Here is a 22806-nt window from a genome sequence, read left to right on the forward strand (position 1 = left end):
CGGCTGGATTTTCCAAAATAAACTGTGGATAGTTAGACTATAAATACCCAGATAGGAATTTGGCCATAGCACCAATATTAATGTTGATCTTTTGATAAACACACAATAGAAATGTTCATAATAAGTCTGTTTTACATCACTTCTGATATAACAGCATTTCTAATTTCACAGTGTTTTTAAAGAATGGATGCCCTTTTTAAAATATGTATTTCACAATTAAAATTGAATTTGGCTTTTACCTCTCTCTGCCATGACAACCATATGTTGCCCTGATTGTCTTAGTAAAATACAACTGACAGGCTAGACACAGTCCTTGTTTTCTAAAGCTGGAGCAATGCAGTTTGATTCCCAGGAGAAGTTACGTTTTTTTCACCTCACAGTTTCTAGAAGTAAGATTCTGCATCTATGCTCATATTGGTGTAGGATTTTTCATAATGATTATAACCAGGTAAACGACTTTGGGTTTCTTTGTTGATTCCATTCTGAAAAGGCTCATCTGTTCCTGTCTTCTTTGTACCATCTTCACCCAGATTGTTTTCAGAGCTTTCCTGAGAAATAGGAACAAAATACAGTAGTCTGAAAAATGTAGGTTTTGCCATATTTCAAACATGAATAAAACTAACCTTAGCAAATCATATTTGGATTTATACATGTTCGTCCTGTAGGAAGAGTTTGAAGTGTGAGTCTGCTCTGTCAGGTGACTCTACCCAACACAGATATGCTCCTTGTGTGTGTTCAGAGTCAGAGCCACTGACTTCAGAGACACTTACAAAGGCTTTAATCCCCCTCTCCCTTTTAATCCTGCTAAGCAAACACAATTATAAGAGAATGACCTAGTTTCTGGCTGGAATTTTCAGATGTCTTTATGGGCATTAAATGCCTAGATCTCATTGGATTTCAGTGAGATTTGGTCTCCTTAAACTTCCTGAGGAGTATTACCAAAAGTACCAAAAGGGACTTTTTGTTTGTCTCCTCAGTTACTTCATTCAGATTACAGAGCCAATACATTGCACCCGAGAAAACCACTGACAACAAAGGACTCTGAGGGTATAATCTGAGAATAATCCATTTTGCCTAATTCTCACACGTACACCCCCTGCTCCAGAATCCAAATTCAGTTCTGATTGCATTGATAAAATTGAAGACCACACAAGCATTACTGCAGTTTCCCAGGACATGTTAATTTCAGTTCTGAAATGTTGCATTATCTAGTATGCACATTCTACATACATCTGGGTAAAAGGAGGAAGGGTAAAATTTTCAGAAGTGCTCATTTTCAAAAAGGACTTGGACAATTATGCCTACATTTTCAAAGGTATTTAGAGACCAAAAGATAGAGTGGCATCCAGTGGGATTTTCAAAATGTTTAGGTGCCTAATTCCCTTTGAAATCAATGGGAGTTAAGCACCTCATATTTCTAAAAATCTGTCCCCAGGCTCATAGATGCTTTTGAAAATCCCACTAGAGGCCTAATGAAAGTCAATGGAACTTAGTCTCCCACATGCGTGAGCCCCATGTGAAAACTGAATTTAAGTTCTTAAATCATTTACTTTGAAAATATTGCCCTAATCCTAATCCTTAGATGTTTTAAGATGTTTTAGGAAGACTGGTGCCTATCTGTTTTCTTTTGTATTTGTGTTTCTTTAAAATATTAAATAGTGCCTTGTTTGACTTCCCTTCTTAACCTTTTGGTTATAATATCTGATACACTGTCTGTTGATGTTTAAGGGGATTAAAGAGCATTGATTTCACATGACGGGGCTGCTTCTCTATATTCTGTGATCCTTCTGTACCTGGTAAATAGAGATATATTGTAACATGGTTGGTGACTAAATAATTAGAAGAATAAGGCTGACTTTTTTTTCAGTGCTGGTCTGATATCCATGTAACTGTATACAGACTTTTCCATTGTATTCAGGAGGAATGTTGAATTGGATCGGTTTATCAAATACTCTGTACTGCACGCACAGCCTAATATTGTGGTGTGCTATTCTGTTATGAAATAAACTCACAGGAATTGCTGGGCTGTCATGCTGCACTCCACACCAGCATAATGTTTTGTATTTTTTAGACCAAAAACAAAACAAGTTGCAGACAGGACGTATTAACAGTGGTCGCACATCTTCTCCTTTATCGGGGCCTGGAAAGAACAAAGTAGCTGTCAGAGGTGTGCTCATTCACATCCATGTGGGCAGTACGCAGAGAGAGAAGAGACAAGACAAAAGATGATGCTAAAACAGGTAATTATCCCATGTTCTGCGTGTGGGTTCAAGTGCTATCTTTGCCAAGGTGAATCTCATCTATCGTGGTCTCAAACAATAATCCATTTAGGGATTTTATGTTGATCTCATCTAAGGCTGCATTGGGGAGAGGGTTAGATGAGCATCTCTGTTTATTAGTTATGTAAATATCAAGAAAGAGGTTAAATGCATACACCTATTTGCTTCATTTCGACTATTTGTTCTTCTAGTTTGGTCTCTCTAATAAAAACAGGAAGATGAATGCTCGGTGGGGAACAGCTGAGAGGATAACTACTGTCCATGATGCCACTGGGGGTATGCTGTAACAGGGGATAGAACTTCCTTCAAAAGCATCATTGAATAGAATCTACAAATCAGACAGAGTCAAGTGGCCCAGTTTTATCTCCAGTGATTTCCCATGAGTGTCTGGATTTCAAGTCTGCAATCCTATAATAATGAATCCTAAAACAATTCATTCTGGTCAGATCTTAATGCAAAAAAACACTTAACAAACAACCAACCTGTTAAAAAGCTTATCAGAAGGCCTGCAATAATGCACCCTAAACAGCCTACAGCGCTGTAGTAAAGGTAGGACAAAGAATACCAGGAATCTGCCAGTTGAGGCCTATGGCAGCACAAGGAAAGAGAAAATAAGTTAGCAATAATTGCAAGTGGCTTATCAATTTCTTTCTATAAAGGGTAAAACTGTATTGTCTGAGGTAAAAAATCATTCTAAAATAACAGAAGTAATACACAGCTCTATACATAGATGACTGCATACAGGTCCAACCCTAAAATGGCATAGGGCCTGAGCCAACCACCCCCCAGATATACCCTAACACGTCTCTGGAATTGACTTGTCTCAACTCAGTCTCTTAGTAGTAACTGCTTTGGCATTTTTTTAATGCTAGCTCATGAGCTGGGTGTGTATCTTGAAAGTGTTCCTGTTACTTAAAAGTGATAGAAATGTAGCCATGTTAGTCTGGGGTAGCTGAAGCAAAATGCAGGACAACCTGTTTTTTTTTCTTTAATTGTATCCTTTGGTATATATGGTTGTGACTATTTTCTTCCACTATTTGATCTGAGGAAGTGGGTCTGGCCCACGAAAACTCATCATCTAATAAACCGTCTTGTTAGTCTTTAAAGTACTACATTGTCCTGCATTTTACTTAAAAGTGTTCCTCTTGGAAACTCCCATGGAAGTCAACGGATTGCTTTCCCACTGACCTCACTGGGACTTCCACAGGACCTTGAGGAAGGCTCAACATGGTAACTCAAGTCAAACTCAATTTTTTTTTCTCAAGGTGGACCACATCCTAGATCATCTTACAGACACACTCCCCCTACACATACTCATTCTTAATCCAGGCACATCCAGTTCATAGTGCCTGCAGGGTTGCATGCAATAGCAATGGATTTTATTCCCTGACTACCTGCCCCATGTTCCTGATTTGTTTACATGGAAAACTAATATGAGGGCTTTGTTTAGTGTATTTTCAGTTGTCTTTCATGTTATGTAGCACCAGGAAGAGAACATGCGACTAGCTAGCTGACTGGAGACCAGCACCATGGCTATCCCTAAGTGAATATGGGGCCCACACCAAGTTTCTTCTGCCAAGCACTCACCCCTCAACACTGCCCAGGCCCCACTCCCACTATACTTCTTTCTGCTCCTGTCCTGCCTCTTCCCCTCCCAGTTCTGTCTCTTCCCCCAAGTGCATTGTGCCCTCCTTCCTCTCCCCTCCCCTCCCCTCCAGCGCCTTCTGATGCCATGAAACAGCTGATATGTGTTTCAGGCAATAGGCACTGGGCAAGAGAGGAAGGTATTGATTGGTGGGGCCCACCAGTGGGCAGGAGGTGCTGGGGGAAGGGAAAGGAGAGATTCTCATATGGGGGCTGCCAGTGGCTGCTCCAGTCCCAGAGCACGGGGCCTCCTAAACCACAGTAGTTAGCCCAATTCGCTCTGCCATCAGCACACACACAGACCATTGAATTTCCATATAGTTTGGACAGCACTACTGAAGTCCAGGCCTGATGTCATGTAGCAAGTACCTTTACAGAACAGAATATTAACTTCCAAAACTCTGATGGTGTCAATACAACACAAAAATCAATGGAAAATACCTGGTTGGAGGAAGAGTAGGAGCCAATGTAGATATCATCTCTGTGTTATTGGCTAGAGTGCAGTTGGCTGTTGACAAGTACAGAGGATGGGCCTTTGACGGTTGTGCTGGATAAACAAAGGCTCCAATAGCAACCCAAAATGCTATGATTATCCCAGTCAGTAGGCCTCCTACGGCACCCTTAATTGAAAGCAAGAAATATTATTAGAGAGAACCAACATATGTCACTACACATATGTGAACGATAGCTTGGTCCTGCCCTCAAAAACTCCCATTTGCTTCAAGGGCACAGAATCAGACCTTATTTGGTACAGTAGGTCAAAAACTGGGCTGGACCATTGTAGTGACTTTTTACTCCTACTTTTTAAATGAAACTTGAATTGTTTTCAGTTCTGAAATTTTTTCAAGTTTCAAGTCTGACAAATGTTGACCTCTATTATCAGCCTGTGACAATGAAAGAGATGGGCAGAATTCAAATGAAAAACCTGTTTTCTTGCTATCTGCACTCTGAATGGAAAAAGCTTTCTTTAAAACCCAGAACTGAAAATTTGCTCAGAAACCACCCTTTCCAAGTGAAGCTCCTTCATAGTGATTACACTTCTAAAGTGAATATTTTTCCATGGCATAAATACATTCCTATAGCATACTGTCCATTTTTCACTACCTATACTGAATAGGTGTTAATTGAGTTATGAATATAGGTAGAGGGAATTATATCATTTTTGCTTTTTTTCTTCTCTATTTTGTTGGGAGATGTAATTCAAATAGAGAATGGTTGCCATTAGACAGTCAATATTTGCCACAAATCAATATCTGAGCTACCAGAGTTATTTCCTATTCTAAATGTAGAGAACAATTTTCAGGCTTGGTCTACACTCTATCGGAAGGTTGAAGTAAGTTGCACAACTCCAGCTATGTAATTTACATAGCTGGAGTCAACATAACTTACATCACATTGTTGCTCTGTTTATACAGTGCGAGGTTGATGCGAGCAAATACTCCCGTTGGCTTCCCTTATTCCTCATGAAGAGCAGGAGTACCGGTGCAGTGTGGACATCCTTTGAGTGTAATCTAGCGGGTCTATACCACTCCAGCTGAATCGAACCCCAGAAGATCAACCATGACAGTGTTGATTTTTCACCTACTCTAGGCGTGCCCTAAGTGAGAGGTCCTAATTGGCAAGTGAGGAGTTGGTAATGGTGGTTGATGTAGTAAGGCTTTAGCCAGCCAAAATCTAAGTTAAGTAGATTTGACTATTGAAGCTCCTGTAACTCTTTCTTTATAGTGGCTTGGAGGTATTTGTCCCTTTCATACGAACATGGTCATCCCACATCTATAACTATGGAAACTCAGTTCTACAAAGGACATGCCATTGAGCGAACTGAATATTCTGTAATAATGGAATCCACACAGCATAGATGGATCACACAAGGCCACTGGTGTCCCCTGCCAGCCTATTCTCAGGAGAGTGTTGTGGGGTATACAAGAGAAGGATCTACATGTACCTAAATCCAAAATAGAAGCACTGTGGATCAGCAATTGTTCTTCCAGCCTGTGAACAAAGAGTAGCTACAGAAAGGTTACTTCATAGACTGTCTGGAGGAGGTGTGTGGCGAGGGGTCTTAATTTTGTTAATAGTTTTCTGAACAAGGTCCAAAATGGAGGAGCATTGATAAAAGGGGAAAGCTTTGAATTTATCTCTAATTAGAGGCCTCTAAGCAGGGCACATCTTGTTCTGTATGTATAGCATCTAGAACAATGGAGTGCTTGTCCTTTACTAGAAAATAATAATACTAATAATACTACTAAAAATAATAATAAGGAAGAACATATGAGCGAAAGACCAGCAAGTGAAAACTCACTGATGCAGTGATGGTCTCCTCTTACCTTCCAGTTAGCACAAGGAAACACAATTCCCAGTGTAAATAATCCTAGCATGGGCCCTCCACACATGCCGTGAATGCTGAGTGAAGCCTGTTGAAACAATGCACAGGAGACATTTTTGAGAGCTCATCGGTATCACTTGATGTATTCACAGTCTCCTCCTTATAACCCCTTGTTTATGTTCTCATTCCTAGGCATGCAGATTTCTGCTTTGTAACGGTTTAATGGCAATTATAAAATGCATCCACTTCTAATATCGGTATATTGTTAAAGAAGAAACAATGTGACTGGTACTTTCCCTTTCCAATGATACGGTGAATAAGTACGTTTTTGCAATGATTATCTTTGTTATTTTTGTTACTGGTCACAGAAGTTAATTTATCATTGAGGTTCAGGCCTGCCAAAGGGGGGAAGAGGAAGGGGAGGGTGGGAAGGGGACAACTGCCCTTGCCTGGTGATTTGAAAGGGACCAGGACTCTCAGCCACAACTGCTACTGCAGCAGCAGCGGGGGTGGGAACCCGAAGTCCTTTAAATCGCCACTGGACATCGTGTGCTGAACTTCTGGCAGCACAGAGGGCTGCCTTGGTGAGGGCTCGGCACAGCGGACTCCTGACAACACTGAGAGCTGGCTGGCTGAGAGTGAGAGGCTGCTCCCTCTCGCCTTTCACAGCAGCGTGAAGCCACTCCCTCCCAGCTTGCCCTAGGGGCCGGCAATCCTGTTACCTCCCCCCTCCCTTGTTAAAGTGGTAGGGTATGTCTATACTACAAAGTTAATACGAACTAACAGCCGTTAGTTCAAATTAACTTTAATAGCAGCTATACTTACAAACCGCTAGTTCGAATTTAAATCGAACTAGCGGAGCGCTTAATTCGAACTAGGTAAACCTCATTCTATGAGGAGTAACGCCTAGTTCGAATTAAGGAGTTCAAATTAAGGGCTGTGTAGCCACTTAATTCGAACTAGTGGGAGGCTAGCCCTTCCCAGCTTGCCCTGGTGGCCACTCTGGGCCAAACCAGAGAAACTCATCTGCCCCCCCTCCCAGCCCCGGAGCCTTTAAAGAGTCACGGTCTGGCTACAGTGTTTGTGCCAGTTGCAAGCCTGCCAGCGCCCAGCCAGCATACCCTGCACCTGGCACAGCATGAGCCAGCCACCCGCTGCCACCCAGGACCAGGCTGGTGGCTCACAGGAGCCTGCCCAGGGCCACAAGAGGCAGGCGCCCACTTGGTCTAGTGCAGATCGTGGACCTCATCGAGGTTTGGAGGGAGACCTCCAACGTCCACGACCTCCACACTAGGCACAGGAATGCGGCCATCTAGGGCAGGATAGCTGCCAGCCTGGCCACCAAAGGCCACATGAGAATCCAGGAGCAGGTTTGCATGAAAATCAAGTTAGTCCAGTGAGACCCCCAACCCTGAGTCCTGAGCTTAGAACATATGAACGTACTGGGTCAGACCAAAGGTCCATCTAGCTCAGTAGCCTGTCTGCTGACAGTGGCCAGAACCAGGTACCCCGGAGGGGATGGACCGAAGACAATGACCAAGCCATTTGTCTCGTGCCATCCATCTCCAGCCTTCCACAGAGGCCAGGGATACCACTCCTACCCCCTGGACCCAATCTCCATGAATTTATCTAACTGCTCTTTAAACTCTGTTATAGTTCTAGCCTTCACAGCCTTCCCATCAGGAAGGGGGGCTAGGGAGGGGTAAGTGGAAGGAGGTGAGGGAGGAATGGGGCACGAGCTCCTGATGGGAAGGACTGGGGTGGAAGCTCTCCTGCAGGGCCTCTTGGATCCTGACAGCCCCCTGATTGACCCCCCCGGATGGCAGCCTGCGGCAAGTGCAGCCGGGCTGGTGGCCGAGTGCTGTGATGTGCCAAGTGAGGGCACTCCAAGCCAGGACTGCTTTGCTGTCCCTCATCGAGGTAGACAAGCAAGCGGGGAAATCTGAGAACTGTCTGTCCGGGGTGGGGGTTGGGTCCCTTTAAGCACAGCCCTCGGCTAGCCTGAATCATCAGCTCCACACTCTAAGTCCTAGCCTGATGCCCTGCCAGCCAGCCTTAACTTCGGTTCAGGGTCCACTCAATGTGGACATGCTATTTCTAATTAGCAAAACGTTTTTAGGTCTAGATGCACTAATTCGAATTAGCTTAGTTCAAATTAACTAATTTGAATTAAGTTAGTTTGAATTAGTGCTGTAATCTAGACATACCCGTAGTGGCAATACATATTCCAAGCCGGAACTGCATATCAGAAAGGACTCAAACTTGATGCCATAGACTGTGGTTGCGGAGCATGGTGCCCAACAAGTAGAATTGTTCACTAACTGGATTATGTGAAGCTGCCATCCTGCTTAATATTATTATTCTTTATAATCTGTTTGCTCATTATACAACACAATTTATCGTCCACAGAAGATATGATTTACAGAGAAAAGAGAACAAACCGGGTACAAGATCAATTTTTGTAGCATTCGGCGAATCTCTGGATAATATAAATACCTGAACAACTCCTCCAAGAAGTGATGCTGCCACAGCCATGGAAGTACATAGCACTCCAAATACAACACCTGAAAGAGATTAGTGATTAGAATTAGCAACAGTTAATAGTACATCCGTGATCCGTGGCACTGACTTCTTCAAGTCACTTGGCAGTTCCAATATGGTTTTTTTTTAATTGGGTGTATTATCCTTTCCCATTAGCTGAAAGATCAGACAGAATGAAGGAGTTTGCATTGTGGAAGGCTTTGATTTTTAAAGTGCACCATATTTTATTGCAGTGGTCAACATCAGGTTCTCTTTAAGAAACCACTATTCAATAGTTAGCATTAATCTGAGACTCCCATCTCTGTGTGAAAAGGAAGGAAGTTAGCGAAAAAAGGCTTCTCCCATTTTTTTCAGATTGTTCAATTTTTGCATCTGAGATAGCCCTTTCTGTATAATTAGATTCAAGTTAACCCGGACCACTGTCCTGTCTAATGCACATGCATGACAGTGCTCTCAAACACTGCGCTGCATAGCACTCATATGAATGTTCTTGTCAGGTTCTTCAAAAGGATGTTTAAAGTAACAGCATCAGCAAAGCTGAAACTGAGGTCAAAGGGTAGACATATGGACAGAGATGAAGTGTCTGTGTGCTTAGGGTGTTATCCTATATATGATCTCAGTGAAAATATGTAGAAGAGCAGCGATATCCATGTAAATATTCTAAAGATTTTTTTAAATCAATACATATTATTTAAAGGGTGCGCTATCAGAAACTTGATTTTTTTTAGCAACTATTTCAAAATATCAAGCTGACAGTGACCCTCTAAGAGAAATAAGTTGGCTGAAGTAATCTTTTATTGGACCGGATTCTACTGGTGACAGAGACAAGCTTTCAAGCTACAGAGATCTCAAAAGCTGTATAAGAAGAACTCTGTATAAGCTTCAAAGATTGTCTCTTTCACTAAAATAAAATAAAAGATATTGTATCAACCACCTTATATCTCAGGATCAACACAGCAACAACAGTACATTGTGACCCTCTAAGATGGGCTAGAAATAATTTATAGCTGCCGTTCTGTGGGTATCACAAATGATTGTTCCTTAAGGTTCCCTAATGGTTTCAACATTAAAACTTTATTAAACATTTTAAAGGGGTTTGTTAGTCCACAAAAATGCAGGCTTTCATCCTAAAATTATTAAGTTCATGCATAGCTTTACTCATATAGCATGATGAAAATTCACATTAAGAGAACAATCCTGTCTGGTCTCAATCCTGTAAATAGTTACACAAATACCAAAATTCAAACATATGAGCAGTACCATAGGCATCAATACTGAACACTCCACAAGAGTATTCCCTTTTGTTTTCATAATGTGGATTTTCATGATAGTACATGAAGCAAGACACTGTGGACTTCTGAAACAGCAAAGGCAGTATCTTGAAGCACAGTGAGCAGATAATATGTTAGAGAGAAAATCAGCATTATTAGATTATTCAAAACCTAGATGGGATAGGAAGTTCTACATTTTATTTCAAAAAGAAAACAAGTGAGCTGCAGAAGTAATATACATCTATTTATTGAGTCACAGTCTTGGTTACTCCAAATTTTACTAATGCCTCCCTCTAGGTATAGTGCATAAATACCATACGCATTCAAAAACTGCTAGATTTTATTGGTGGATAGAGAGACAAGGGGATCATGACTAGGGTTAAGAAAATATTTGTGGCTTTATGATAAATATGCATAAATAGATCCATCTACTGTACCTACATAAGCCTTTGCTGACCCATGTGCTGTTTTTTTCAGAGAGATTTGGCAAACAGTCCTTGACAAAATCCTCAAATGTTACTGTTGCTAAAGCATTTATGCTCGCAGCCACGGTGCTGTAAAATAAATATTTTCCAATAAATGTAAAATTCTCATAATCTTAACAGAAATTACACCCCCTGAACAACATTATGCTGATATAAAATGAGCTGGCCAAAATATTAACAGCAGAAATCCTATTGTTTATGAACATCAAGAAATGTTCACGGTAAATATTGGCTGACTGGCAATTATTTCTTTTTTTATATATATTAATAATCATTAAGCTGTCACTTTGTGGAAATCATAAATGCTATAATTGATGAAATGACTACAGAGTTTAAGCCGCACATCTGGTACTTATTGAGACTAGGAAAATCATGCGCACAAGTTCCAAGTCTGTAACAATGAAGGATGATAACATTGGAGCCATTCCCATTCCTGCTGCAATCCCTAAGGGCGTTTCACTTATGCCACTCTCAGTGCTCACTCAGAGCAAGATAGAACTCCCTGCTTAATACTCACACTTTCCAATCCTCCAGTTGCCCAAACTGCACAGACCTTTTCATGGTCCAAGGAAGTCCATCCAGGACATTGCTATCTTAGAATTCATAGGGTGTGAAATAAATGCTGCTGCTAACATATTCTTATGAAAACAACATAATGATAAGGTCCAATTTGGCAAAATTCTCCAAAAATATTTTGTTTGACACTATCTAACAATCTATTTTCAGACCATATTACCTGCAACTATAATAGCTCCTCCTTTCCTGTACTATGTGCCAAATAAGAACAATAACTACTCAAGGGCATAATTTTGACACCCTTATTTATGCTGAGTTAGACTTTCTTTAGCATGTAATCCAAGGGAATTTATTGTGATAAGTATAGCAGCAGCAGTACATTAGGTTCTTTATTCGTTCACCATTTATACTCAGGTAAACTTAATGGTCAGCACGCACAACATAGTTACTAAGGGTATGTTTACACTAGCCCCCTAGTTCAAACTAGGGAGGCTAATGTAGGCATTCGAAATTGCAAATCAAATCCGGGATTTAAATATCCCGTGCTTGATTTACATCTTCCCAGTCGGTCGCCACTTTTTTAAATTTACAAGTCTGGACTAACTGTCCGCATCTACACGCGGCAGGGACCCAGTAGTTGAAATTAAAGCCCTAGTTTGAACTACCTGTTAAACCTCATTCCAGGAGGAATAACAGGTAGTTCGAACTAGGGCTTTAATTCAAACTACCGGGTCCCTGCCACATGTAGACGCGGGCAGTTAGTCCGGACTTGTACATTTCAAAAATGGCGACCGGCCAGGAAGATGCAAATCAAGCACGGGATATTTAAATCCCGGGCTTGATTTGCAACTTCGAATGCCTACATTAGCCTCCCTAGTTCGAACGGGGGGCTAGTGTAGACATACCCCAAAATAATAATATTAATTACAACACATTCAGTTACATCTCTTTCCACCAGTACTATCATTCATTTCATTATTGTATTGATTAGCACCAGCAATGTGCAGAGTGTTTGGTTTCGCATTCAGTTAGATCCATGCTACCCTATTGAGGTCAATTTTCCCAAAGTAATGAAGAAAATAAATGCAAGGTAGACATAGAAAATGTGTATTGAGAGTTCCTCTTAGCAATGGATTTATTCTGCAAGCTATGGAAGAATTTGAATTTGTTATAATGGGCAAGCACCTCCTTCAGTTATACTGGTCTAAATCCACTGACTTAGGGTTAGTCTATGCTGCACGGCTATTTTGGGATACCAAATCTGACCTGAAATAGCTATCCCAAGTCTACACAAGCCGCCCATTATTTTGAAATATTTTTCGTAACAATGGGCGTGCTATTTCGCCATCCCAATAAACCTCATTGCACGGGGGATAATTAATGGCTTGAAATAGCACATTGTTTTGAAATTTGGCACTGTGTAGAGACGCCAAATTTCAAAATAAGCTATTTCAAAATAGATTTGCAATAAGATACGCAATTTGCATTATGCAAATTGCGTATCTTATTTTAAGTTTAGGATGCTGTGTAGACGCAGCCTTAGTGGAGTTGCTCTGGGTACATAATGAAACTGATCAGAATCTGTCCCAATGAGGATACTTGGGTGTAACTTATGTTTACACATAGGATAGTTCACATCACATTCTGAAGGCACTACAGTTAACTGAATATGCTCACTGTACATCTGAGAAATACTAATTCTATTGGCTCATCTATTCCAAGTTATGAATCAAGGCAATTGTAATCCTGACATGACTGTGCAGGGCACAGAAGCGTGAATATGGAAATTCTTTTATGAACCTGTAGCAACTCTGCCTACTGCTAGTCTGGACTGCAGCCATCCACCTCTTTCTAACTTCCCTTTGGACACTGGTGTAGTTGCTTCAGCCTACAAGCCCATTATTATTTCCAGTACTTTGTGCAGCCTGAGGGAGAACACACAACTACATTGATTTCTCCAGTTTTTTCTACTTTGACCATGTATTTACATTACTTTCATAGCGGTTTTATGTTGAGCTGGATTCACTGTTGTGACCTCCATTTGGTTTCCTGATTGTACAGTTGTACTAGTCAAATCAAATCAAATGGCTTTAAATCTTCATAGTTGCAGCAGCTAAGAAGGGTGAGCTTCATTTAAAGAGGAAATTAGTATTTCACCAATCTTTCTGCTTCCTTGGTTATGTTAATAATGTGGTTCCTGAAGATGTTTGCAGGGGATAGGAAAATATAACTGACAAACCATACTCAGGCTCAAGTACGATTCTAACATAGAAAAGCAATCTTCTGAGGCATTTCTTAGCTGGGACAAGGGAAAGGGAAATTATGCTGCATTTTCATGTTTAGCGTTTTGATTAGTGTTTGATTCTTTGATGGACTGTTAGTTTTGCATAGTCAAGGCACTATATGCACTGGCACATTATAGAGGAAACACAATTCCAGACACAGACCTGAGAGTTCCGCTGAATGCACATGCAACAAATAGTCCTGGCAGACCTGGCATGGTGGAAAATATGTCCATGACAAAATAAGGCATCAGCTAGGAGAAAATAAACACACAGAACAAAAGAGGGTTTTAAGTGGAATATTTCTCTGGACTCTGAATATGAAGTAGCTACTTCTATCCACATTGCTATACAAAAATGAAGCATTCATCAGAAATTGCTATTCGGATTAGTTAGACCACAATTCTAACCAAGAAACTTAAAACAAAGAGAAGCCTTTAAGCTTTACTGAACCGACACAAAAGTGAGATAGTATTTGACAGTGGCATAAATTCAAAAACCTAAAATTCATACATGGCACAGGAAAAATTAATAGCATTGTCATTTTGTAGAGCCCTATTCAGCAAGGCACCTGCCTAGGATGTAGGCATATGACTGGGCCCACTGGCTTTGCACGTGCTTATGTGCCTTCTTGAATCAAGGTCTAATGGATATCTTTCCATTTACACCATTAATCTGATTCTATACCTGATCAGGTGCTGAGATGAAACCAGCAGTCCAAGGATCGCAGTTCTTAAAATGGGCATACATCACCAAGCCTGAAAAGACTGCACACACTAGGATTACCCAGAGTCCCAGTAAATTAAGGTATAGTGCACTGAAAAGGGAGAGAGAGAGATGTTTGTCTAATTCAACACAGATATGGCAAAGTCATCACAGGCTACCCAAGTTCTTCTCATATATTTAGAAAACTCCACTGAAAATAAGTGATACCACCTCTTCACTTCTCGGCTTGAATGAATGTTGACATTTTGGCGGACCACCAATATTTTTAAAAAGTAAGGCATTCACTATATTTAAGTAAAGAAACTTTTGAGTGGGTTTTTTGTTGTTGTTTTTATTTACAAAACAAACCTAATTGTTTTGGTGCAGTTTCAAAAAGCAGATTTACAATGAACCATAATTCTGATAATGACATAAGCCAAACTGAAAAGAAACTTTCTATAGCCATCCTTACAGATAAACCTTTAAAAACTGATTTGCTTTCTCAAAAGTTGTTGCAATTATGCCTTGAAGTCAGCTCTAATATTATGTTGTCCAGAATCTGGCCCATTTATAATTTCACCACAGAATTGTATCTGCATTCCCCTTCAGTAATTATTTGAGGTACACATGGATGCCGGCAGCATTTCGCTCTTTAATTTTTCTGTTAATAGTTTAGAAATGTTGTATCCCTGTGAGCTGTGAGGTCTTACAAAATCTATCTATCTGTCCCATCCCTCTGAATTCTCTCTCCACCTCCACTGAGACACTGTTACCTTTTTTTTCATATTTCAGATGTTATTTTCCCAATCTTTAATGGAGCATGTTGAGATAGTGGACACACATTTTGAGATAAAGGACACACAAAATGTATAAATGACAGTGAATAAACACATGGAAATACTATTATGCATCACCCTGGATTCCCACCTGTACTATAATAGGTTTTCTGCCCCCAGGGTGAATTTGCATTGAGTAGCACTACATTACTGTTCCCTCCCTCCTTGCCTATAGGACTTTAAGTCTCTATACAAATATGCTACCTATGGCCCATAGGTAGGGGTGGATGAACTAGTCTACACAAAATAAGAACCAGTCTGAACCTGAGGCTATTGCTGAAACAAAACCTAAACCTTTCAATAGCTTCAGAGAGGACTGAATAAGTTTTCTTTCTCTCCTTCTTTAGTTATGAATTGTAGCTGGTCTGAAAGCCCCTCTGTTGCTGCTCTATGTAAATCTCATGTGTCCCACAGCTTGGTATTTGATGTATAAGGTATATTTTGGGCATTGCTACTCTAGAATGTTAGAAACCCTGTTGCTACTGCTTCATTTAATTCCCCTGATCAAGCTGTCTAGAGAGGACTATGGAACATCCTCCAAACAGAATTCCTGTCATGGAAGGAAGATCCTGCAGCTTGCTGCCAAACAAACTTCTCTTCCACTGATGGAGAAAAATCTGTAAATCAGGTCTTTGAAAATAGGCATTTTGTTTTAATCAGGGAGGGATTGTCACATGTAGAGCTGTGGGAGTAATTCACAACCCATAATTTATATCATGAATTTAGGCTATTTTTGATTGTGGAATCTCTAGAAGTGGATTGTGGTTTCTTTCAATGTCTTTGTTCAGAATGATCTGAAGAATAGTATCTTTTAAGAGTCCTCATTCTTGGGGTTAGGTTGATAAATATTTAACATTTGAGAGATCTGAGCTGTCTTCTTTAGTTGTGACAGGTCAAGTGAAGTCACATGGTATTTGTTCAATTCCCATACTGGATATGTGTGTAGACACTTCTTGTGTAAAATCTTCTACATATGAATTTCACATTTAGCTTGAAACGTTTGTCAGGAAAACTCAATCTTTTACACTTTCACAGAGAGTGATCATCAAAATGAGTGTGATCAAAGTTAATTCATTTACAATGTGAAACATTTGAGGAAAACTGTTTTTTGCATTATTTAACCTGCTCTAGACACTTGGGGGTAAGGCAAGTTCATGAAAATATTTGGATCTTTTGATATATTGTATGTCTAGTTATGTACATGCTATTGCTGTTTCTAACGGGACAATTTATTAAGATATTTACACATTAAAAGATTTTCCATTCTTTCAAGAATACTATATAGATAACAATTGCCATGTACTACTGGACCAGATATAGAGAGGCTACAGACCAGACTGATACATCATTACAACCTTTAATGCGCTGACAGATACAGCTAAGGTTTGTTTAAGTAAGGAATTTGTATAGTGCCACCTAATGGCTGAACTTGTAATACTGTTTAACATTCCATTACACCAATGTGAACTTCTCAGTGGGATACACACAGAGCTGTCCTTACCCATATGCAAAATACACAGTTGCATAGGGCATCCGGAAATTGGGGGCACCACTGGGTCTTACTGTCCACCCACCTGCCTCTTCCTGTCCCTGTTCTGTGGCTCTGCTTCCTCAGGGAGTGTCTAGTTAACTTAAAAGTGAAAAAGCCTGCCAGGCCTATTAGCAGAACCTGTGAAAGAGCCATTCAAGTGGTAATGAAGCTATTTAACAGGCTTCACCTATCCCAGGTATATGCTGTCAGTTCTGAATTTACCATGTTGGTCAACAGGACCTTAGATTAAAATTTGCTTTATAATATTGCATTAGTGTGTTGCTGAAAATTATAAAATCACATATCTAAAAACTCATCATTCCCCCTGCTCCAGGCTGCCGTTGGGCATAGGGCACCAATGTAATAGTACTGCATAGGGCCCCATAACTCTTAAGGATCGCCCCGGATATAAAAACCCAACTTTTGAAGATTCACTTTGGGACAGGTTGTTAAAACGTTACTCCAAAATTTAAATAGTTTCTTGCTCCAGGAATATTCCCAAAGGGCCTCAGGGCTACTTGGTACTATTCCATGCAAATAAAAGTTTCATAATCTCACCCTTCCATATTTAAATCTCTGTTAAGTTGCTCAAGTTAAATACGTATATTTGAATAATTATTAGTATATACCCATATAGAAACAAATTATACATAGCATACAGTCTGATTATGAGAATAGCTTATATTGATTCTGGATACTAAACAACTTACAGTTTAGCTTGCTTTTCTGATTTGCAGGAAATGCATCTCTGTATTGTTGATTGATTGACTCCATAGATTCCTAACCACGTAAAGGTTCCCCCGATTGCAATTGTCCAAAAGGTGTGTCGCCTTAAAGGGTCTACATCAAAGCTACAAGACAGAGAGGAAAACAGTTCAGCTCAACTTGATTAAACCCAACATTCAGGCACAGAAGAGCTATGCCTGAACCAAAGTTCCAGTTCCAAACACACTGCAGTTAGGACACTTCTCTAAATCAGACATCTATTGAGTAGCTAATACTCAGTCCAAATTTGTCATTGAACAGCAAAGCTTGTGTGTGTGTTTACTCTGCTAAAGAGAATATCTATTCACTGTGTTATACCTCCCATATACTGAAACATATTTCAGTGTGAGGAAGTTAGCCTTATATTGCCTTTACAACAGTCACTAATGATGACAACCACAAGTAAGTGGTTGTGCCCTTTCCTCCCCGCCTCTTTCCCCCATCAGCGTTTGGTATCCAGCAGGAAACAATGCCACATACTGTACTTCAGACATAAAGCCCAATACTCCACCTAATTACTATGACATAAAGCACAATACTCCACTATGATAGTATGGTCATACTATCTCCATATATTAGCCCTGGAATTTAAATGTCTTTCAGAGTTAAGCTAGTAATTATCTTATGCCTTTAAGTTTATCACCCTTGTAATTTTGTCTTGATAAATAAAGATAATCTTATTTTTATTTATATAATCTCTTCCTTTAAGAGTTCTGTGAATTTTGAAACCAATAACAGCTGTTGATAATTTACACAGTTGCATTTAGGGTTTTGTTTTGTTTTGTTTATAAAAGCACTCTTGTAGCTGCTGCTAGTTTTACCAGTGACCTGCTGTGATAAGGAACTCTGCAGTTGCTGAGTTAAAGAACCATCAATGAGAGGCCAATTCACTTCAGCAGGCACCCTTATTAGCTACAGTGGCAAGCATACTTAAAATATTAAAATAACATCTCAGAGGCATAGCCATGTTAGTCTGTATCAGCAAAAACAATGAGGAGTCCTGTGGCAACTTGAGACTAACAAATTTATTCGGGCATAAGCTTTCATTGGTAAAACCCACTTCATCAGATGAACTAGAGTGGAAGTTACAGAGGCAGGGGTATATATATCGTGTTAATGAGTCTAATAAAGTCAGGATTGTTTTTTAAAGACGGGGAATGTTTCTGTGAAAGGAGGGGGAATAGCCTAGAAAAAGATGAATGGAGAAATAACATGAGAGCTGAAATTCTGACCCCTCTGAAGTCAGTAGCAAAACTCGCATTGACTTCAATGGGGACAGGATTTAACCCAAAAACATTAGAAAATAAAAGATTGAGAGTTCTTTATAGAATTGATGGAACATCCCAAAAGCAGGATGTCTTGATTAAAGCCTGAATACTTAAAGTAGTGGTTCTCAACCAGGGACATTTATACTCCTGGGGATACACATAGGTCTTACAGAGGATAAATTAGCTTATCTAGATGAATGTTTCTCAATTTGGAGGGTCACGCTGGATGGGTTTATGGGGATCACAAGTGCAGGGCGGTGAAGCAGGGGAATTGCACGTGATGCTGGTTCCGGGGCTTGAGTTTCAGACTCCTGAAAGGGATGCAGTAGTTGGGAAACTTAGAGAACCACAGACTGAAAGCACACTAACTCCTACAGCACAGTTCTGAAGAAGTGGGTTGTGCCCACGAAAGCTCATGATACCATCTACATTTTGTATTAGTCTCTAAGGTACTGCAGTACTATTCATCGTTTTTTAAGCTTTTTCCTCTAGCTTAGACAATCTGCATAAAAGCCACTCATTGTCACAGAATATTATTATTAATGAAGGAGGAATTTTTATCCAAAGTGTGGGAAAAAACATAATGAAAATAACAGGCACAGTTTATGTTGTACTTACTCAAAAACATCGAGACGTGACCCGTTCATAGCATTCTCCCAGATGTTGCTAGGTCCTCCATTCTGAACAGTTCCTTGAATCAGAACCGTTAAGAAACCAGCCACCATGACAACCAGTTGAAATGCATCTGTCCAGACAACAGCTTTTAATCCTCCCTAAAACAATGAGAAACTGTATATTTGCATTCTTGTTGGTCTTATTTGCATGACCATAAATGTAGAGGCCCCGTCTGAGCTCAGGGCTCTGTGTTAGGTGCTGTACATGCAGGCCCAGATTTCCAATTAGCACAGTAGGCAGATGCCAGGGGGTGCTGGTATCCTAGGGGCACCTTACCGCTCTAAAACTGTGTGCAGCATGAAGGTCAGCTAAAGACAAGGGAGGGCAGGGCCTGATGAAGCTATGCCTAGCGGTGCATAAGGTGTAAGTCTGGCCCTGTGTACATTCACATAGTCAGAAACAGTTCCTGCCCTGAAGGGTTTACATTCTACTTCTTAATGGACATCAATGGGACTTAAGCTCCTAAATCACTTAAGTGTAACACTTCCCTATGAAAACTAAGAATATCTGCTCCCATACAACTCATCACAGATTTTCTCATGATACTTTCACTCAAAATTGAAGCTCTTTATAGGGTTTGTGGTCAGTGGGGTTAATTCATTCCAGCTTCTATCCCTATACTTTTGCTGGAGTTACATCAGGGATTAATTTGTTCCCTTAGATGAATTTGTTTCCTTATCATTTATAAATTATAGACTGAAAAACAGTCAGGGAGACAAGTTTCAGAGAGGTAGCCATGTTAGTCTGTTTCAGCAAAAACAGCAAGGAGTTTTGTGGAACCTTAACGACTAACACATTTATTTGGGCATAAGTTTTCATGGACAGGAGCCTACTTCATCAAATGAGATAGCCAGGGAGATCATTATCTTCTTCCCAGAAGCTTTAGAATAACATGAAAGTTTATCACTTCCTTCTCAGAATCAAAAAGATCTTAAACTATCTGAGTTAAACCTTAAGACATTCCCAGTGTGGGCTAAAGATATGAAACTGTTTGATCCTATAAAAGCTACAACAATATTTTGAAAGATTCTGTTTTCTTACCAACATTTCTGTGTTTACTCATGCAAACTTCAGCCATTCTAGCTATAATTAGAAACCCTTTTTCTATTATTTTTCATCTGAGTAGGAATATTCGTCATCACCTGTATTTAAACCTTTCTGTCGAGCTAGGCACATACCAGAGTACAGTAGAATGTGCAGACAATTCCTGTTGCAAATACAGAGGCCCATAGGTTAAATCCAGTCACTGTAAAAACAAAAACAAAAAATCAAACTGGTAGTAAAGCAACAGGTACCGTTCATCTAAAAGATAACAGAATAACTAAGATTCTTTTAAAAGTCTCAGGCTAAGTCTACACTACAGGGTTTTTGTGCAAAAACCCGTGGAGCATTCACACCTCAAGAGTGTTTTTGCGCACGAAAATTTACAGTAATATGGCAGAACAGAAGGCTTTTTGTGGTGTAGGTATACCTCTTTCTACGAGGAATAACTGCTTTTTGTTCAAAAGTTCTTGCACAAAAAAGGCGTGTGTGGATACTCAGCAGGGGTTTCTTGCACAAAAAGAGCCTATCACAAAAAGCACAGGTGCTCTGATGGCCATTCTGTTAATGGCAATCAGAACTTTCTTGCGCAAGAGCGTCCATGCAGTGTGGACGCTCTCTTGCGCAAAGGCACATTGCTTTTGTAATGCATTTTTGAGGTATGGACACGCTTTTACACAAGACGTTTTTGTGGAAGATCTCTGTACAAAAAGCCTCGTGGAATGAGGAGGAACGGTAGTTTGAATTAGGATCTTTAATTTGAACTACCTACTCCATGCCACGTGTAGCCGCAGGCACGGAGTTCAGACTAAGGGGGATTTAAAAATGGCGGCGCCCGGGAACATGCAAATGAAGCCTGGGATATTTAAATCCCAGGCTTCATTTGCAACTCCGCTTTCCCTCATTACCCTAACTAGCTCGAACTAACGAGCTAGTGTAGACATACCCTAAGGTGCTACCGGACTACTCTTTTTTTTTAAATATTCTTTTATTCCAACAGGATTGGAGGACTTATTTATTTTAATTTTTGGTTCCTATTAGGAGCTTTTCTACATGATAAAAGCTTCTTGACTCTAATGCTTATTATTTTGTACCATAGCTTTCATTTAGCTGCCATGCTCATTTGTGTGAGAGTAAGCATTAAGTTGAATGATGTCGTAAGTCCAAAACAAATCTATTTCTATGAAATATGTGTAAGATCTCAGTTGATAGAATTAAATATGTAGTTGTTCTTGAACAAGAATTTCTTAGTTTTCTTTTTGTCCAGATTTCCCAAGAGACAAAATTTGACTTGATGAAAGATTTATCATTTTTAATTAGTAATATCAACTAAAATACCAAGCTCTTTAGAGAATAGCCAATGATTAAAGAGGTAGAACAAAATTCTGCTGTCAGCTATGAATGCAGGACATCCATTGAAGTAAATGGAATTTAAGTGATTCAATTGAATTTAGCATCATAACTGTAGGCCCACAGGTAATCTCCCTGTTCACAGTGAAATAGAATTAAAAACGCCAAACTATTTCACTGCTTACTGTGCGAATTGCAATTCTGTGTACAATGAAGCCTCTCTTAGGGTATGTCTACACTTACCCCCTAGTTCGGACTAGGGAGGCAAATGAAGCATACCAAAGTTGCTAATGAAGTGCGGGATTTAAATATCCTCATTGCACAAGGAGTAACAGTTAATTTGAGGGAAGGGTTTTAAATCGGACTAATGCTTCTACACGCCGCAAGTTAAATTGGCATTTTTAAATGGTGATCATCCGTGAATATGCTAATCAAGCACAGGATAGTTAAATCCCAAGCTTTATTAGTAACTTTGGTGTGCTTCATTTGCTTCTCTAGTCCAAACTAGGGGGCAAGTGTAGACATACCCTTATGGGGCAACTCAAGCTCCACTCATGCAGCTGAAACAGTTCTCCTAGAAACAGAATTAATTTGGTTCCACCTAACAGGGTATGCATTTGGAGGTTACTCACACCAACATAAAATAGAGCCCAGTTCTACTGGGGAATGGATTGGGTGGGTCTGGGACAGTAGGGGGTCAGATGATGCACCACTGCATGGGCCCTCTGGCATCTTCCAACTCCTATCCTCTCTTTATGAACACACTGGAATGAAGTAGCTTCTAATGAACACCACTCCATGCCTTTTGTGGTAGGAGTCCTTTCCTCTCATGGAGATAGCATACTCAACACATGCTTACCCAGCTAAGTGATGGGTCCCTGATTTACAACAGTTTCAGCACAAAAAGTGAAGTAGGTAGTATTGAATTGTAGCTATAGGGGAAACAGGGATTGGAGTTGTACTGGAATTTGAAAGAGATCTGTTATAAAACAATTATAGGATGTGTATCATTGTTCAGGGCCTGGGTTTTAAACCTCCCCTGAGACGTGACATGATCAGCAGCTTAGAGCCATTTAGTGCTATCTAAGGGCATTGGAGAATTCCACCTACTTTATCAAAGATACCACAATCTCACTCTTCAACCTTCCTGCTGGCAGCTAGACAACTGAAATATTTCCAGTTAGAGGAATCTGAGTTTTATCCCTTGGAGATTAAAGATGACAGCAGTGGGACTTTGTGAGATAGAAAGGGGAAGAAAGAATCAAAGTACATGGTACAATGCTGGATCATC

At 40.1% G+C, this 22806-nt stretch overlaps 1 protein-coding gene across 1 annotated transcript in view; it reads right to left on the bottom strand.

The window, feature by feature from the left end:
• Positions 1-383: 383 nt before the first annotated feature.
• The window catches only part of SLC5A12 (solute carrier family 5 member 12), a 28180-nt gene continuing 5757 nt past the window's right edge, over positions 384-22806 (bottom strand). The window contains exons 4-15 of the mRNA XM_006111502.4: positions 20303-20370; positions 19068-19222; positions 17127-17267; positions 14032-14161; positions 13510-13598; positions 10503-10615; positions 8746-8813; positions 6251-6337; positions 4365-4543; positions 2762-2865; positions 2013-2140; positions 384-548 (exon numbers count right to left, since the gene is read on the bottom strand). Coding sequence (XP_006111564.2) covers positions 384-548; positions 2013-2140; positions 2762-2865; positions 4365-4543; positions 6251-6337; positions 8746-8813; positions 10503-10615; positions 13510-13598; positions 14032-14161; positions 17127-17267; positions 19068-19222; positions 20303-20370 — 1427 coding nt within the window. The remainder of the gene's footprint in view (positions 549-2012; positions 2141-2761; positions 2866-4364; positions 4544-6250; positions 6338-8745; positions 8814-10502; positions 10616-13509; positions 13599-14031; positions 14162-17126; positions 17268-19067; positions 19223-20302; positions 20371-22806) is intronic.

The sequence above is a fragment of the Pelodiscus sinensis genome, chromosome 4, assembly GCF_049634645.1.
Source record: "Pelodiscus sinensis isolate JC-2024 chromosome 4, ASM4963464v1, whole genome shotgun sequence".
Lineage (NCBI taxonomy): Eukaryota > Metazoa > Chordata > Testudines > Trionychidae > Pelodiscus > Pelodiscus sinensis.